Raw genomic sequence first — 19,408 nt, forward strand, 5'->3', positions numbered from 1 at the left:
GAATGTATAAGAAAGGGTTTCTACCCTCCCTCCATTTATCAGTGAGATCTGGTATGTCAGGGGAGGTGTCACTCTCCAAAAAGTGAACCATAATCCTAATATAGCTCTTATTAGAAGAGAGACTACTGATCTCACTCACCTTGGCAGATGTGTTCTCTGTGCATATAGTCAGATCAGCTGATATTGGTGACACTTCAGTCCCACGGGTATCATGGGAGAGGGAAGCTGGGGTCTATTCTATTCTAATTGCAGTGTCAGACCTGGGCAACCCAATGTCTTCAAGGTGGCTGGCTATAAGTGAAGTCAGGGTTGGCCTGAAGAATCTTCTGGCTCTCAAACCCACCAACAGAGAACCCGGCTTGGCTTTTGGATCCTGTTTTGGGTTCTTAGACTGCGCTCGTTACCATGAAAAGGGAGTCTGCCTTGGGAAAACTTGTAGCTCAATTGCTTGGTATGGGGAGCAGCTTGGAATCTGGCAGCCTCTTCCTGGCAGTGTGAGAAAAGAGCAGGAGAGCAAGGCCCGAACTGTCCTCTCCTGCCCCAATACACTGAGGCCGTGCGTTACTGGATTAACACACCACCATTGGCTAGGCTCAACACTTAGCAGTAAAAGCGTAACAGGGGTCTGCTTCTAACTGAACCGCAGCCTTGTCACTTTCAGTCTGAAATGGCAGAAGAAACATCGACTCTGCTCCTGGCATTGAGAGCCTCCTAGGGAAGGAATGGGGGGCGGGGCAGGAGAGAGGAGGAAATGGCAGTGTTGGGGTGGGGAAACACCATCCCTGGGGGTTTCAGAGGTTACTGTGCACTAGAATTCCAGGCATCATCGGAGAGGGCTTGCATCATCTCTGCATGCTGCCTGGAACAGCAGAGACCAGTGGTACCAATGTCACAACTCCGGTACCATGTTCTGGAGCCTGTTACAGGCTGAATCCTGTCATAAAAGGGAGATTTCTTCTGCCTTTGTACAGTGTCAGGACCAACCCTGTCCCTAGCTTAGCCTTTGAATCAGGGAATAAAAACGGTGGCAGGAAACCACTGGGATACAACAGTGCTCTGAATAGGGTCTCCTAGCAGCATGGTTCAGGTTGTATATCCAACCTTACCACTTCTGCACCACCGATGACTGACTGATTAGCAGCCACTTCCCCATATTTGCTCCTATCTTTCCCCCTCCTCCCCCAACCATATGCTCCTGCCAACTTTCACATTTCTTGTATTGGGGTCTTGATCTGGGCCCTCTCCCAGCTAGGTTTGAAACCATGCTAACTGCATTTAAAGCCAGTTGTTAGACTCTTGTTTTATTTTTTTCCCTAGCACAGTAACCTTTAGGTTTGAGATCTGTGCTAGCCAAATACTATCCGAGTTTGGCATCTAACCCATGTAGAACTCTTCTTCTCTCGTGGAAACCCTTCCACAAAGCCCAGGGAAACTTGCTAACGGTGGGGTAGGCCTGTCTAAAGATGGGGTCAGATCTGTGCCAGCAACAGCCACGCTGTCCCCACGAGACTTCTTTCCTCTTTAAAAATCCATTGGTCAGGACTTTTAACAAGCTTTTTAACTCTGCCCTGGGCAAGCATAGATGACATTGTGGCTAGACTGACATTTTAGTCACCTTGCTGCTGCCACTTGCTGGCTAGCATTGATGGCCTGACTTTTAAATGGGAGGCCAGTTCTTTTTTATTTATTTTTTTAATGTTTAAATTAAGTGGCCAGAATGGCAGGTGTGGAGCACCCAGCCGGAAGCTCCCAGGGCTCTCAAAGGGAACTGAGCTTTCTTGTTGAAGGCCACACCCTTCTACTGCTGTTCTGGGGGATAGCCACTGAGCAGAACCCTCCTGTTGTGTTCAGACCGAGTATATAGCTGCATCTGTAGGGCTTTGCAGTCTGCATTGGGATGTGGGGGGCAGCAGGGGTCATCTGTACACACCATGTATATCCACTCTAATCAGATTAATCTGAATTGGAATTTAGAAAAAACCCAAAACCTTGGTTTAAGCAGCGAGCGGGCTGTAGATGCTGTAAAACTGGTTCCCACCCCCTTCTAAATCTCTCATTTAGCCAGACTTCTGGTTGGGCAGTGCAGGGATGAGCAGGTTTATCCTGTCTGCATGTGTCTGTATCTCTCTGCTCCACACCCTGTGGTGTGGGGGTCCAGTCTCCTGAAGCACGTGGTAGTTTTCTGCTTGTGAATGTGGCTGGAGGTGGGGAGAATATTTTCCCTTCTGCAGAGATTTAGAGGCCACTTAGCTATAATTTCTGTACCCACCCTCAAGCCAGAGTGTCCCTGTCTCTGCTGACAGGACACAGCCTGTTTGTAACATCACCTGCTACTAGGAATTTGTACAGGGGTGTGTGTGGTGGGGGGAATGGACTGTCTGCTGCTATGCTTCTCAGACAGCTGATTGGGGGAGAGGGGTTGTGTGCCTAAGATAGCACTGCAGGATTGGGGGAGGGGAGAAGACAGCATGTTTCTTGTTGCTTTTTACACTCTAGAAAGGGTTTTGGCTTTTTTCTGAAACCTAAGGTAGGGACCTATTTTTAACCTTGAATTTCCTGCACTGCTGCTGTGCTCACAGGTATTTGCTGTTGCAGGAAGGGGAGCAGTGGCCTGCGGCTGGGTGTCTATTTAGAAGTCTGTTTGCTGTCCTGCACCAGGACTGAGCTGTGCAAAAGCAGTAGCTGACAGCTAGGACTCTGCTGCCTCACGAGTGGTTCTCACCTAAGGCTGATGTGGTGCTTATGGGTCACAGTTGGTGCGTGTGGCAGAGGTGTGGACAGGGGGAGGTGTGCACAGAGTGCTGCTTTGTGCTCTGAGTTCCCTGCCTACTTCTTCAGGTCCCCAGTTTACAGATGACACAACAAGTGAAAATAGATTCACCCCCCACCCCAAGCTGCAGTGTAGATGGGATTCTGGGTGTCCTGTTAAAGGGATACTCAAACCATGGACTCTCCAGGGTCTTAATTCAGTTACAAGGGGACCCACGTTGTGGCCTCCATCTGGTTTGCTGGGTGAGGGGTCAAACACACCGTAACACCAGACCTCTCTGGTTGTCGCTTAGGGCACTTTGGCTGGAGCCTGCAGAAAGAGGCCAATGTTCAGCGCTGTCCCCAAATTCCCCTGCAGGATTGGGAATGTCGTGATTTCAAGGAAAAGGCTTAAAATCGCAAAAGGCGCTTTAGAGAAAGACCTAGTCCTTCCTCCGTGGCTCTTTCTTCAGCAACTGCAGCCCGTTCCATGAACGGGGCTGGAGTAGGTTGGTGAGACACAATGACCTCTTTCCAGAGCTAATACACCATGGAGGAGTGGGGCGTTTAACATTATAAACCCAGACTGCTGATAAGCATCTAAATGCCATGGCTTCTCGTGAGAATTTGGCAATTGCTTCCTTCCCGAGGCACTAGAGATGACCGTGAAACAGTAGGTTTCACAGAACCTCAGTAGGTCTCTGCTTCAATAGTAGATCTTTAAGAACTTTACCTCATGGAGTTTAGGTGTCATTTCAACCCTATGCCTCCATTGGCCTTGCTGTAATAGGAAGTGGCTCTCCCCTGCTTCCTATTCCTGGGTCTACCGTCGAACCGCACAGCACTACTGCATCTCTTCAGCTTTTCAATCCATATTACTCTATCCATTGTCTCATGCCTGAAAGGATCAGAGGTTTCCCAGGACAAACTACTGAGGCAGCTTTCTCTCTTCACTGTCTCCTGCCCAACACCTGAGTGTTGCAGTGGGATCTTCTAGCTTCTGCCATCCCACAAAGCAGTTACACCAGCGCTAAGGCTTGAGTTTCCTCAGCACACGTTTCCCAGGGAGTTTGGTGCGTAAATAGTTAAGATCCCATATGACAACCAATTTCAAGGCAGTTTGAAGAGGCACCTGTCTTGGAGCTCTCCTCTCCTTAGCCTTGTCTTTCCCCCAACCTTAAACTTCCCCAGATGTGGAGGCAAGGAAAAGACCAGACTGACTTCGGTGGCAGTTGTGCTTTTCAATGCATGGAGTTTATTGTAATGCAGAAGAGTGCATTGCCTGAGAGTGGTGTAAGAGTGGTGGCTGCACCGGTATCGGAGGGTTAATACTTACCTCTGGCCAATTAGAACTGGCAATCAGCCATACCAAGAAAGAATCAGCATCTGTGTATCGCACACAACATGTGTATAAATCCTGCCTGCAACACTTTTGTTGGCTGAGCAAAGCAAGATAAATGCAAGGCAGGTTCCTTTTATGGGCCTGTCTTGTTGGACAGTGGGGAAGTGGTGAGCAAATTCCTCAGCCACACTAAGCACCACTTTCTGGTATTTTTAAAGCACAGGCATGTGCTGGGCCAGCTTTCCTACCCCGTACTACTACACCGTAGTCCTGACCTGTTGTTCAAGGCCTGCTCAGAATGTCACCTGTGCACAGTACCTGTGGTGGAGTTTGGGCTCTTGCATCACTTGTGGCTCAGTTGTGCCTTGAATCCAAGGCGCGCAAATTCTTTCCTGGCTTAGATGGAGAGAGTCGCCTCCCTTCCCAACATCCTTTTGTCTTCCAGCTGCAGGATTCAGCATTTGCCTTCAGTACTCAAGTTCCTCTAAGTGCTAATTTGTGTTGTCTACAGCAAAGGCTGCATGTAACACTCTGATGCTACTACGGAGCACTTGGGGATAATAGCAGTTAGGCGAGCTGCCAAAGGTTGACGGCATTCTGTTGCCGTACAGAACCCCCCCATGTTAATGAGTTCTTGGGGCTTGTCTAAACCCAAGTGGTAATGCTAATTCTGTACCAGAATAGCCAAGAAGTACCATCCCCAGTGCGGATGTAGGTAAACGGTTAGCTGTATTACTGTACCGATCGTCTACACTGGCAGAAGACCCCTTTGTACCAGTAGAACTGCATCAGTGGTGCTGGTTGTACTGTTCTAATTACTTGAGTTTATTTAATTAAAAAAAAATTACTCAGCTGAAACAGCTAAACAGGCACAAAAATCTGCATAGGCCAGGCCTTACAACCATTAACATGGAGACCACTACACTGCTTAATGTACAATCGACGTGCTTCAGGAAGGCGTGATAGGCTCTTTCCAGAAACATTAGGTTTTTCTCCTGCCTCTTTGAAGGGGATAGGGGAGGGGGTGCTAAAGAGTCTCCTCTTAAAGAGTTAAAACCTCTTTCCTTGTAAACTGACTCCATTCTAGCAAGAGGCACCATGTTAGCAGCCCTGAAGACTGCAGTCCTCTAGCCACACTGCTGCTATCGGTGCCTTTACAATATGCTGCAGCTCTACTCTTAGCAGAGGAACTATTTGAAGAACTAAAGGCATTCGGTCTAGGGGCCTGTCGAGTCCTTGGTGAGCTCAAGGCTGAAGCAAAGAACTGAACTGGGGGTGGGGGGTTAGGAGTGGGGCTGATGTATTCCTAGGGGGTGGCCCCTTGCATGAGCTCAGTTTGCTGTGGCCAGGCTCTGGGTTGGTAATGGCTAACAGGGTCTTGCTTCTCCTCTCAGACACTACCCGAAGCAGTCCTTCACCATGGTGGCAGACACTCCGGAGAACCTGCGCCTAAAGCAGCAGAGCGAGCTTCAGAGCCAGGTAAGAATGCTGTCCGAGGCTTCCCTGACCCTTTGCCTGGCCACCGTAGCTTGCCTCACTGTGCCACTGATGACCCTCAACCCCTAGCCTATTCTGGGGTGGGTCACTTCTGAAATATTGTATGGACTAATCAAGTCTGGCAATGCCACTGGTCAGGCTAGTCCCAGTACCCTGGCCCTGATGGTCCAGCATCTCTTTGAGCTGAGAAGCCAGGACGGCCTGCAGTCTGGTTTTTCTTCTCTCATTATACCAGCATTTTCCCCTCCTGGTTAGACCAACAGGCCTGATGACATGAAGCTGTGAGCTGGCTCCCCCCCAGATAGGCAACTTGCTCCCAAGGCTGAAAACTGGAGGAGAGGAAGGGATGGGACCTGGTGTGGTGCAAGAGTCTCCCTGTGGTACAAATCTCTGAGCTTGCTTGGGCCGTGTCTGGACAGCCCCCTCCCATTCTGTGGTCCAGAGATGGAACTGGGTCATCAAGAGCCCCCAAGTTGCAAGGTGGAGCTCTGAGCTGGATTAGTACCCTAACTTCTGATGGCACAATAGGAACTGGCTTCGGCTTTAGATCTATTAAGGGTTCGAGGTGGGCCAAGGTCTCTTCTTCCTTCTTCCTGCCTGGAGCACTGAAATATGCAGCATTTGAAGCGCAGAAGCTTAGATCACGATCTGTAGAGTTCCCTTTAAACAGGGCGGAGCTTGTTTGGGAATAACGGCTTGGCTAGCTGGCCTTCTGTAGCGTGAATTCTCGGCCTACTCACTATCCCTTGGCACTGCTGAGGTTTGAGAGTAGGGAGCAGGGCTGTGCGGGGGAGTCCAAGCCAAAGGAGATGACCTCAAGGCCTGGATCTCATGGCTGCTGCCAAGTTATAGAACTCTGACTGTCCTGAGCTGCTGTGCTTCTGATTTTTGAGGCAGCAACACAGCCTCGGATTAGTGCCCAGAATACTCTGCCGTGGCAGGAAAATGCATCCAGGAGCAATTTTTGGCTTGTCGCACATGCATGAGAATGTGGCAATTGTGCCGAGAATCTGATTGCCCTATTTCCCCACCCTCCTTTGGTGAAAAGGGGTTAACAGCCTGCTTTTGAGGGCCTCACCAAGGCATGCTGGCCTGGCTCTGCAGAAGCTTAACAGAGGCACTATTGGGCTTGGAAAGATCCAGGCGAGGGATGTACCCCCCGAGACTTGCCTTAGTGCTGTGTTCAGGGTGAGCAGGCATCATTCAGGATCAGTGCGTTCCCCTCCCCGCTGGGCTGTGAAGAGCACAGTGACCTTCCTTCTCTCTCTCTCCCGTTAATTGAGAAGGGCCGGGAGCTAAAAGGCAGCTTGCTGGGAACGGTTTCCCTGCTGGAGGGGGAGGGAGCTAGGGCACAGGGCAGATGCTGGCTGCTGGGGTATCTTCTGGGAGGGGCCCTTTAGCTCCAGTTTTGAAACATCTGCTTTTGTAAGGTCCCTTCCTCGCAGCAAGTTTCCCAACCACTCTGACTTGCACAAATGCAGCTTTGCCTGAAGAGTCAAGACTTGCTTTGGGCCTCCTGGAGCTATTGGGGGAGGCAAGTGCTGCTTCTCCAGGGGAACAGGAGAGCCCAAGAGTTCCCTGCTCAGGTTGCTTCAGCCAGTGCTACTCTTTTTCCCCATTAGCGAATCTCCTGGGGCAGTTCTCCAGCATATCCCCATTGGGCCCAAAGATTATCTAGGACCTCTCTGGCGCTGGTGTCCCTGCAATTCCTCACTGGATCTATTCTACTCAGAGGAATTCTTAGATTATAAGGCCAGTAGGGATCACCCTTGGGATCATCTGGTCCAGAGGTCTCAAACACATGGCCCACTGAGTTATTTCCTGGGGCCAGCAAGCTCCTCCTCACCTGCCGCGCCCCCCCCCACCCCGAGCGCAGCGCGTCCCCACTCCTCTGCCTACCTCCAGGCGCTTCCCGCCACCAAACAGCTGTTTGGCAGTGCTTAGCATTTTCCAGGAGGGAGGGGGGAGGAGCGGGGAGCTGTGTACTCGGGAGGAGGTGGCAAAGATTTGGGGAAAGGGTGGGGAAGGGGTGGGGCCTCCTGGAAGGGGTGGAGTGGGGGCGGGGCCAGGGGAAGAGGTGAGGGCGCTTTTGTATCTTTATATGAAAAGGATGCGGCCCTTGGGCCAACGTACTAGTCCTCATGTGGCCCTCATGGTGATTTGAATTTGAGATTCCTGATCTAGTCTGACTTCCTGGAGCACACAGGGCATAGAAAGAGTCTCTGAATTCCTGTTTTGAACTGGAGCAAATGCTAGTCTGCTGGGTCAGGTTGGGGGAAACCTTGGAACTGAAATGTATAGTCTCCTTCATCCTTGGGCCAGTTCTCCTAATAAACAGCCTCCAGTGGCCTCACTGGAACCCCCAGTTTTCTCGCCATGTTCTCTAAAGAAAACAGACCAGTTGTGGCTGTGGGGGAGGATGTCTCGTGCAGCTGCGGGAGCTGAGCTTACCACCTGACAGGCAGGACTCTGCAGTCACAGGCAGACTGGACTAACTAGTCGTCATTTGTTCCAGCAGCAGCCCCAGATACAGCTGTTGGTGGTGATGGGCCGTTCTTGTTGCCACTGCTCTGAATACAGGGGACCTTTCTGGCCTAAGCCACTGGAGGGGAAGGCTAGGAGAGTAGGTGTTTTAACCCTAGAGCCATTCTCTGGGATCATAAATTCAAACCCCTCTGTTTCAGAGGGGTTGAGACTATATTGGGGAGTCGCTCTACTGTGTGGTGTCACTTCCTTCCTTGCATAGATAGGAAGGATCCCACAACTCTCCTCATAGGAATAGAAGTTTGTCCCAGCATCCTTTGCACAGTAACGGGAAGGGATTTTTGGCCATCTTCTGTTGTGCTGGTTAGCTGCTGCCTTCCACCCCAGAGGAAGCTGTTTGGCGAGGCTGTGTGTCTGTAGCTGTAAATGTCAGATGCTGTTTTTCCTTCCCTTCCCCGCCCCCTTGCCACACAGCAAAGCTGTAGTCATGGCAGGGGGCGGGAGGCAAGCTGGGTGCCAGGTTAACTGGCATGTTGCCTGTCATGCTGAATGTCTGGGCCCCAGGATACTTGTTATACTTCTCGCTAGGAGGCTGGAGCAGGCAGCTAGCTCCTCCCACTTCCCTCTTGTTTTGACCCAAACATCTGGGTATAGAAGAGATTAAAGGGTCAATGCCCCAAGCAACAGTAGCTCTGGAGGGGTCCTACTAGGGCACTACCCCTCTCTCCTATGGTACTGGGAGGCTCAAAGCTGCTTCCTGCCCCAGTGGTGTGTGCAGGGCCCTGTTATGGGAAGGTTTGTGGTTCAGGTGAGCTAGAGGAGACCATCCCTGCAGCAGTTTCCATCTGAAGACTCCCAGTCATTTGGCAAATACTAAACTCTCTAAGGCTCTGCTTCATTTACTACAGACATGCCGCCTCCAGGGTAGAATGAGGCAGCTGTTAACAGCACGGAGCAGCACTGAACGGGAAGCATAGTCCAGTGGAAATGGCCTGGGCACAGGGCTAGTAGAGTGAAATCCTAGCTGGGCAAGGAAGGATGGTCCAGTGGCTAGGGTCAGTCTGGGTTCAATTCCCTGCTACACCAGAGGCTGAGAGACTGGGGTAAATCTCTTAATCTGTGCTGTGCCTAAATTGCCCATCTGTGCAATGAGAACACTTCCCAGATGCTCAGTGCTGTGGTGATGTAGGCCATATAAATATCTTTGAGGAAGAGGGTAACACCCTGGGTTCTGTGGGATCGCCGAGCAATTTTTAGGACTAACATCCAAGATTAAGTGACTAATTAGGGTGCCCGTTTAAGATGTCGTTTTTTTGAGAGGGTCTAACTAATCTCAAACTAGGAAATCCCCAAATCAGTGGTCACTTCTGAAAATCCTGGTGTTTCTTTCTCAAGACTGCACCTCTAGCAACGAAAGCCTCCCCCCTTCCCTTAAAACTGGGAATTAGTATGTCTTACAAAGGGTGCACATCTACTGAATCCCTTCAGCAGCAGGCTTTTTTCCAAGGCCTCCCCTCAAAGTACTGCCTGGGCCTTATCCTACTTAATTAAGATCTTGTCCCACCGTATAGTGGTGCTAGTATCTACTCCATAAACCTGCCCACACTGTTCCTTCTCCTGTGACACTTCTCTTGGAGGGCTCTGTCCTCTGCTGGAAGAGGACGTTCATCAAGCTTGGCTGAAGGTGGCAGGACTGATGGCCTGAATGAAATCTCTCCATTTGAGCATAGCTGGGGGCTCAAAGAGCTGGCTGAGGAATAAGTGCATTATGTCTCCTGGCCCCATCTCAAGCCCTGCCCAGATGAGCAGAGAGATCTAGCCTGGGATTTCTGCTGCAGCTGCCCTGGGTGAACAGTATGGGTGAATGGTCTTGCTAGTGACCAATGAACCAGGCCTGAATTTGTGTTCACCTGTCCTTCTGTGGAGAAGGGCTGTCTGGTTGTGCCAAGAGGAGAAACTGAAGAGGAGTAAATCACTTCCCTTTTGTAATGTTGGAGAGAAGGGTCAGGTGCATATTTGATTGGCAATGGGCTGGTGCAGAAGCATATAAATGGCTCCTCCAACTGAGGAGGTCTGTGTTCACATGAGAACAATTACTAGGCTTCTGAAGGGGGGTATGTTCACTTATACTAGTGCATTCCAGGATTCCACCCTGAGCATCTCTTCCAGGCCAGAGTGACTTACAAGATCTAATTGACAGGTTTCAGAGTAGCAGCCGTGTTAGTCTGTCTGAAATGGGCCATCTTGATTATCACTACAAAAGTTATTTTTCTCCTGCTGATAATTGCTCAATTAATTAATTAGCTTCTTAGAGTTGGTGGGGCAACTCCCACCTTTTCATGGTGGGTGGGTGTGTGTGTGTGTGTCCGTCCTTATTATATGTTCCATTCTATGCATCCGATGAAGTGGGCTGTAGCCCACGAAAGCTTATGCTCAAATAAATGTGTTGGTCTCTAAGGTGCCACAAGTACTTCTGTTCTTTTTGAAGATCTAATTGTTGAGCCTGAGGGAGGAGAGGCTGCTGTTGGGTGCTGGCAGTAGGAGCCTTACTGCAGCTGGAAGGGGAGGAGGTGGGGTGGAGGAGCAAAGAGCTATGGAATAGCAGAAAACTACCTGAGTAAAATGCCCATGACCCTCTAGGGAGGATAGATCTTAAACAGGCCTAAGATAAGATCCTAATTCCTCTCTCCTTATATCTGCCTTTGTTCTGCTTACAAAGGGAGTCTTCTGTTTTCCAAGCACCAAACATTTACTCTAGTTAATACACAGTTACTTTTATCTTTACTGACAGTTGCTTCAAAGACTGATAGCCGCCAAATCTGCCCAGAGCTGAGCAAACCCTGCAGGGTCTGGAATGTGACTCCTGTAGTCTTTGTGCTACCAGCGAACCAGTCTTGGAGGCCAACTGGACAAACCCAAGGTCCAGCTGGCAAAAGTGGTGCCAGTATAACTATAGCTATACTAGGATTTTTGCCAGTATAAAAATGAACTTAAAAAAAATCACCCCCCCCAAGCTGACCCTTCTACACCAGCAGAAGTCTTTAAATGTAGACCTGGCTGTAGAATCTGTAGGGAAGGGGTTCAGTGGCATGGAAAGAAGGGGGTTGCTGTGTGAACCGTCTCAGGCTGTGTTCTTCAGGACGCTCATCGAGACTCCATCTCTAGTGCTTCGTCCAACATTTTCCAGAGCCCTCCTTTCAACCAGCATGCAGTGTCCTACGATCCTGCAGGGCTGGGGAGTGAGTGACCTGTGGCTGTCTACAAGTCTCTGTGTGCCTCTCCCAGAGACTGGAGGGGGTGGCACTGAGCTATATTGGAGAAGGAAGGGGAGAACTGGTAGGACTGTCTCTTCGCTCTGGAGGATTTTCAAACTGGAGATGGAATGGACACATCCCCAATAATGGCTTTTGGCCTACACAAGGGGTCTAATACTGGATCTAACCGTGTGTGTATGGACCCTAGTACGTCTATTCTAATGCTGCAGTAGTATAGGGTAATGCTGATGCTAGCATCTTCCCGTTCCTGTTGTTAGATGACCAGATTCTAATCCCCCAAAACAATGTTCTGAATATAAAATTCCAACTACTAGTTCCAGTTTGAAACTTTCTTGTGGACAGGGGAGCTGTGGCTCTGTTGTGTGCCATGCTGGAACTGGGTAATATAATCTGCATCAAATCTCTTGGTTTCTATTTCTATTCGCCAAGAAGGCGTTTCTTGTTCTGGTCACTCTCGGAAGCAGATGATTATCGCTTGTGCAGCTAAACTAGGCCCACAAAGTGACAGCTTTTACGCCTTCGCTCCCTGCCTCCTGCCCACACATGCCAGAAGAATCACAGGGTTTTCATCCTGTGGCTTCCCTCCCAGACTCTTGAAATTGGCCCCTTTGGAGAAATATTTTGATGCAACCTTTCCTGTCTATGGGTGGAGGCACCTGTTGTGTGGGTGGCATGTAGCTGTTTTGTCTCTCACTTTGCTCCGTGTACCCCTTTCTGAAGCAAGGCAGCTGGCGCTTTGGTCTCATTGAAAGTCCATTCATCAAAGGACATTCAGACACCAGCTCACTAATGCACATGAACTGAAAGCTGCTGCAAGTGAGGGGGGTATTTCTTCTGTAGCTGCCTTTAAGCAGTAGCTGGGGTAAATTGTACCGCGTCACAGCAGTCTTCAGGTCTATGCCTCCCACTGCAAGAGTGGAGGAATCTTCCCTCCTGAGTGAATTGGTTTCACAGTGATAGAGAAAAGGCTAGAACCTTGTCTCTCAGATGGGGAAGGAGCCCTGGCAGAGTCGAGACCAGATCCAGTAGTGAGGAGGCCTGTCGAACTGGGGTGGAACATGGACACCAACGGGTCAGGGCTCCTGGTTCGGTTTCTGGCATTGTACACTAACTTCTGGTATGAGCTTGGGCAGGTCACTTCCCCTCCATTTCTGCATCCGTAGAGTTGGGCAAACAATATGCACGTGGGAGGGGGTGGGGGGGCAGGAGACCTGAGGATCTTTCTAGGCAAGCATTAACAGCCTGAAATCCCAGGCTGGAAGGAGCTATTGAAGTGAGCGGCTGGGCTGGGAAGTGAGCTGGGAGCCAGCTGGTAAACCATTCATCATTGCAGGGCCCAGACCTGTCAGCCCTAACGCCTCTTTTGAGGTGATCAGTCCCATTGCCCTGCAGAAGGCCACTCTCGGGTTTGCTACAGTCTGGGACTTGTGCATGCAAGCCCCAGCTTAGACTAATGGCTTTCCTCAGCTCTTCTATCCACAGGGCAGGGACTCCAGGCTGCTGAATGGAATTCCTGCCGCAGTGGAGGAGTGAAGGCTGCCTGTGGGTCAGAGGGCCATGGCTTGCCCCCCTCCCCCTGGTGCATTTTGCCTCCGTTGTCTGCCCTCCCCCATCCTATGTGGGAACCAAGGCACTCGGCTGCCCGACTCTGTCTGGCCTTCTGCAGGCAACCGCTCGCTGCTCAGCGTCTTCCAGCCTAGTGCCCATATAAGGGCAGAAAGAACTAAAAGGCTGCCTTGTCTGAGCACTTCCTCCCTTCTCTCCTGCTCGTTGCTTAACCCTGTGTGCGGCTGCTCCAGAGAAACTGCTCTTCCTACATACGCCCATGGGTCGCTGTGCCTGGCTCGCTGCTGAAATACACGCCTGGCTGCCTTCCCCCGCCTGGCTTGGGTAACTTAAGGCCATGCCAAACACTGAGTGATGGGGTCTGTAGTCTAGCTGGCTCTGACAGGCCCGTGTCTCCTCTCTCAAACCCTCCCGGAGCTCACACCAAGCACTAGAATTGAACAAAACAGCAGGGTGTTGAGCTGCTGCAGCAGCTCAACACCATAGATTTTTTTTTTAGAACCTGTCGTGACTGAAAGGCTGACTGTGATGCAGGGAATATGGGGTTAAAGGGCTGGGTTCCCCTTTTCTGTTAAGTCCTGAAAGAGACCTGCCCCTTTACCAAGACTCCCACTCTACGCCTGTGGTTCAGATGCAGGAGTCACAAAGCCCACGGTTAAGCTAGAGTAATTTGGACTGAATGAATGAAATGACTCATGGACCAGGCTAACTCGCCGTCTGCTCTAGAGCCCTGTTCCTGCCCTGTCTGCTTGTGCTCTGAGTTTGCAATGTGATGCCCTTGGCCCGGGAGAACTCAGCACTGATATCATGGGCTTCCGCTCCCTGCGAGCAGAACAGCAGCAAGGCGCTCTGAAGGCCTGGGTTGGTTTTAACAGCGTGTTTGTTACAGTGCTGCAGGAGTCTGGGAGTAACAGTTAAACCAGAAATGGCCACCCGGTGGGATGCAATCTGCCGGCTAGAGAGCAGAATGAGTGGGGTAGGACAAGGAGTAACAGCTTGGGGCTTGTCTTGACTAGGATTTAAAGGCACGTTAGCAAACGCAAATAGATCCTAGCGTAGCATACATGCTGCCTTGTCTAATGTGCTAAACTGCTAGTTGTACACAGCATTGTCTGTGCTAGCATCTGTTGGCTATTGCATCTTTAAATGCTAGTTAAAGCAAGTCCTCAAATGGCCCTGTAGCACTCTCTCCCTTCCTTACCAGGGCCTTAGGGAACAGGCCTTTAAATCCTAGTCTAGAAAACACAATTTCTAGTGAAAGCAAGACAGGGATCAGCTCCTGTCTGCAGGTGGCCAATCATGGCAGCCTCCCATATCTGCTTGTTTAACTTACAAACCAGCACCTTTGTGCTTTCTCCTGTCCTAAGCTGGGTAGTGGGGCTCAGGCTTCAGCCCTGGGCCCCAGCAAGTCTAAACCAACCCTGGGGACCCCGTTCAAAGGGGGTCGTGACCCACTTTGGGGTCCCAACCCACAGTTTGAGAACTGCTGTTAGATTATCCATTGCCCGGCCTACACTGTACTTCTCAAATGTGCTCGCTGACATCATACCTATAATTTAATTCTTTAATTAAAACCTTTAATTCTAGCCCAGACAAGGCCAAGGACCGGGAAACCTGCCCTGGCAGAGAAGGCGCTCCTAGAGCTTTGGTTTCTAGAGAAGTATTAGCAGTCCTACAGAGCTGCCATGTTTCTGTGTGAAATCTGTTTCTGGGTTCAGTTGCACATAAAAATCAGTTCTCTCCAGACAGCTTGAAAGATTCTGGGTTTAGGCTGAATGTGGGAGGGGGGCAGACACAGGCTTGTTCCTCCTTCGTGCAGTAAATCGCCAAGCTTTACCTCTGCATTGTGTGCAGGTGACAAGGCCAAAGAAGAGGCATGCAGTCTTACTGCGCAGGAGATGCCCAGGAAGGGTAGGGGCAGGGGGGGAGAGAAGCAAGTGCTCTTGTGAAAATCCTGTTTTGCTTGGACTGGATTGTGTCTCCTTCTGCATCCCTCTCTAGTGTTGCTGGCTGCGGGAGGGTCTGAGCCTAGGTTGTCGGCATGGTGTGTACAACTCTCTGAAGACCTGGTCGGTGTGGGGCTCCGAGGAGCCCTTTTCTGGCATGCCTAGCTGTGATTTAGCCTCTTGGCTAACTGCTCTGCAGTTGTCATGTTGTATCCTCTCAGGCTGTGGGCCGGGAAGGGTTACAGGAAACTGATGGCGCTGGCTAGACTCACTGGTGTCTGGCCCCCGCTCTGAGCGTTTCCCCCGCTCCAGCTTTGAGATGAGGAGGGGAATGAGAGGGAGTGACGTGTCCACATGCTCCCTTGCCCTGCCTTTTCCTGCCTTCTTACCCTCCCAGCCCCCCTCCTTGTAAAGACTCCTCCTGCTCAGATTCCTCTGCTCTCCGCTGCAGCCAGTGTGGGAGTTGAGAATGGGCAGTGCCTGAAACCCCGGAGGGCTGCATGAGTGCTCTCCCTCCTGAGTGCCCCGACCTCCCATGGGGAGGGGCTGGGACGCTAGAGACCCAAATCAGAGGGTGCAGTGGCGCATGCAGTGGCATCACACAGGGGTGCAGAGGGTGTAATCTTATAGCTATGAGTCAAGTTATTGCCCTTCCTTCTTGACGCTGGAGTGCGGTGACCTGTGACTGCTCTAGTCATGGGTTCACTTGCTAGCGGAGGTGGGATCCCCAAGCAGGGGAGGGCAGCATTGTGTAAGCTTTGAGGGAACCTCAGGGCAGCTCCTTAAAATGAGCATCTTCCAGGCAAAGCAGAGTCCTCCTCTGAAGGCTTTACTGCATCCAAAAGGGATAAGCTGGGAGCATCAAAGGGTGCAGATCCCAAAGGGTGCGTTGCCACTGCAGAGTTAAACTGAGCTGTTACCCTCCCTGCACAAACCTTGCACTGGGGCTCCTATGTACTTGCTTACCTGGGTTCAAAGTGTCTCAGTCACAGATTTGTGCCCCTCAATCACTTGGGCACTCCTGAAAATCCCACCCGTAGTCCTTGGGGAGGCCCTTGGCCCTCTGCTGCAGACGGTGGCAGCTGATCCAGAGGGCTAGGGAAGGCCTGGATGCAGACTATTGCCTCCTAAATGGGGAGTGGGTAAGGTGCTGCTTGACCTCCTGCCACTGCTCTCTGTTGGAAGCCCTCTGCTTCTGAAAGCTCCCTAACAACTGTGACCAGCTATTAAAGTGGCCTGCAGCTGTGACCGCCTCCTCTTGCTGGGCTCCTCTGAGATGCAGGCAGCACAGTTTCCATCCAGTGAGGCTGGTCTGAGCATTTCCTTCCTTGCTGGAGGGATTGAGTCAGTGGCTGGTTTTTAGTCTCTGCAGAAGCCATTGGGGCTCTGGCTGACTCTGGGGAATGGTGAAGCTGTACTGGGGGGAGTCAGGGTCAAGTGGGGGGGGGCTGGCAATCCCCATGGATGGGATTAGCTCAGGGCTATTCGGTAGGTCTGAGTGGTGGCATGTCAGTGTATCTAATAGTTGTATGGTGCTGAAGCTGCTCAGAGGAGAGATGTGTGACTCAGGGCCTTTAAAAAAATCATTCCTTCCTTCCCCCCGCCCCAGAATGGATCTGTTGATCCCCAGGTACTAGCCAAATACAAATCGAGGTCACCATAGTCTGCTTCCCACAATTCCCCCTGCTTTGTAACTTGGTTATAATTGTCCTAACTGGGTTCCACCCCAGAGGTGGTAGACTTTCACTTTGTCGCACAAGTGCTGTTGTATCCGGAGCTCGTAACCCCCCTTTAAGAATAACCCACCCTGCCATTATTGCTGGAAGGCTGGGCTGAAAGGCTATCGTGGGGGTAGCCTGCAATGCTGGAAAAAGGGCGGATCGCGCAGAGGCTGGGTCTTGCCACATGGGCTGCTCTGGATGATTCTCATGGTGTCTAAAACAGCTTGTTTTGCTTATCTCTCGTCCCTAGATTCGCTACAAGGAGGATTTTGAGAAGAACAAAGGGAAGGGATTCAGCGTGGTGGCTGACACCCCCGAGCTGCAGAGAATCAAGAAGACTCAGGACCAGATCAGCAACGTATGTAGCTTTTTAGTCTGTGCCCTAGAGCACTACGTGGCTGTGCTGCCCTGTGGCTTTCTGGTGTGGGACAGGGGACAAAGGAGCAGCCCTGCAAACTCTGACGGTGTGAAAACAGGGTCTTTATTTACTGCAGCTTTTGGTTCCTTCTAGGATAGTTGTGGGGGGGGAGTGGGCACAGTCCTCCTGCCAGTGCACATAATTTCTGTACGTTTGTGCAACTGGAATGGGAAGCCTCTGTTCCCTGCAGATGCCCCATGATGGGAGCTGCAGCAGGAGCTGGCAGGACTTTGCAAGTCTGAACTGTGCCATGAAGGGTTCAAAGTGTTGTGGGATTTGGAGGCTGGTGGGACTCGCAAAATGAAACAAAGCAGGGGTGAGCCCTAGGGGATGGCCCTGAATGGGCCAGTCACATCTGCCCCATACTGTGGACTCTGTCAGATACTGAATCCCGGCTGTAGGAGAACTGTCTAAGTAACAAATCCTGTCTCATGGTGTGTCCTGCTGTGGGAATACGAGAGTGCAGAATGACTCCAGTTTAACTTCACCTTCCGTGCTGTCTCGGGAAACCTCAGCCCAACGCACCTCGCTCCCTCCTGCTGTGTCTCACTCAGACAGCTGTGCGGGGTCCTCTGCCAGATTCCTCTGACTTGACCATGCCTCCAGTTGTCCAAAGCTGGTTCCAGCAGCCTGGCTGCCGGAGGGTTTTGCTGCAGCTGTTCAGGCCATGCAGGGGCTGAATAGACACTGTAGCCAAGGTAATCCTGGAACCTGCTGCTCTCCAGCAGGATGGGTTGTGTAACCCAGTTTCCTACCTGGCATTGTAGAGTGCTGATTGCTAGGCTGCCAGCTGCCTCACTAAACTCCGTGCTGGACGCAGCCCTCCAAATGGAGCTTGAGAAGGCCAGCACTTCCCCCGCTCCCCCCAAACACACACTGACCTGGATGGACCTTCTCTAGGGCCTAGCACAGTGTGGTCGTGGGGCCTGACTAGGTCTCATAGGGGCTTAAAGGGACTTCTGCCCTTTGCCTTGTCACTCGGATGGCAAACGAAGGGCCCAGTTCCTAGTGTCTTGCCTCTAGGGCCTCTAAGACGCTCTCTAGTGGACATCTTTGAAGGCAACGATCCCCAGCAATGTGGCTGGGTTAAAGTGATGCACTAGAGACCCTGTATGTGCCTCACCCAGCAGTGGCTACTGTCAGGAGCACAAACCCCTTCAAGTTGGAGTCCCAGTCCAATGCTCATTGACTCACTAACTAGCCCTAAATCGTCTCCTCCCCACCGCCCCCGCCCCAGTCCAAAAATAAGGTTCATGTCTGAGCTGAAAGCTAAGTCCACAAATCTGGGAGACACTTAACCTGGTCGTTCAGTCCTCTTGCAAATGGTCTGGGTTGGTGCCCAGCTAGTTCCAGAGCTTGTGTGATGCCAGCCGGTCTCAGTGCGTTACTGTTTCTTCCCCGACAAGCAGCTGGAGGGAGGGCCAGGTGTGCGTGCATGTACCATGCCCTGCGCAGGAGTGCGCTGGGTTTGGGGTCACTCCTGCTTCCGGCAGGGAGTGTGAGATCTCCCACACCGGTAGGGTTTGGGGGTGGGGGTGCACAGCATCTGCTTCCTCCAGAACCCAGAGTTAACTAACCTTTAGCTGCTGCCCTGTGTGTATTTAACTTTCTTATCAGACTGAGGCTGTTGCAAAACCGGTGTGGTCAAGGGCAGGATCCACAAAAAGCTGCTAGTGAAACCAGCCCTCAGTGCTGTAGCTGTGCACGGGATCTCGCCTGCTCACTTTCCACTTGACAGCCTGCTTCCATTTAGGCACTTCCCTTTCTTTAGAGATTTGGGGCTCTCTGATGCCCTAGGCCTGGGCTAGCACAGAGGCTGCAAAGCAACTGTAATGCCCCCGGAGAATACCCCTGGAGCCCAGAGCCTCTCAGTCCTGTGCTTGGCTGTTCTCCAGCTGCCACGATACTTATGGTGGCCATGGCATGCAGGGTGCAAGTTGGGGCAGATCTAGTGTCTGCCTTAGCCAGGGGTAAGGCCTGAAATAGGTCCCAGGGATGAACTGGGGACCTCCAAGGTTAATGTAGCCCAGGGGCTGGTAAGATTCTGGCCTTGCCCCAGCTCAGTTGGTAAAGGTGGCGTGGCCAGATGGGGTCCTGGCCAGGAAGCTGGGTCCCCTGTCCTGCCCCATAACCACCTCCAGTAGGAAGTTGAGGGCAGACTATTGCCTTTCCCGTGGTTTTTGTGGGGTGGGGGGATCTCTACCCGCAGTAACCTGGGGGTAAAGCTGTAGCTAGAGATACTCCTCCCTAAGAATGTACGAGTATCCTGGCCCCGCTCTGGGAAGAGAGCAGATGCAGAGTTTCTGCAGCAGTGCCCAGAGGACAGCATCACAGCCGGGTTGCAGCTGCTCTGTTTCTGATAGCCCTTCAAACTTGGTCTGGCACCAACTTAGGAAAATGTCCAGGGGAAG

At 51.5% G+C, this 19,408-nt stretch overlaps 1 protein-coding gene across 2 annotated transcripts in view; it reads left to right on the plus strand.

Moving 5' to 3' along the window:
* LASP1 (LIM and SH3 protein 1) overlaps positions 1-19,408 on the plus strand; it is a 57,149-nt gene that overhangs the window by 24,677 nt on the left and 13,064 nt on the right. For both annotated transcript variants that reach the window (XM_039516635.1, XM_039516636.1), the window contains exons 3-4: positions 5,485-5,569; positions 16,830-16,937. In XM_039516635.1, the coding sequence (XP_039372569.1) occupies positions 5,485-5,569; positions 16,830-16,937 (193 nt within the window). The remainder of the gene's footprint in view (positions 1-5,484; positions 5,570-16,829; positions 16,938-19,408) is intronic.

Source organism: Mauremys reevesii, linkage group 27 (genome assembly GCF_016161935.1).
Source record: "Mauremys reevesii isolate NIE-2019 linkage group 27, ASM1616193v1, whole genome shotgun sequence".
NCBI lineage: Eukaryota > Metazoa > Chordata > Testudines > Geoemydidae > Mauremys > Mauremys reevesii.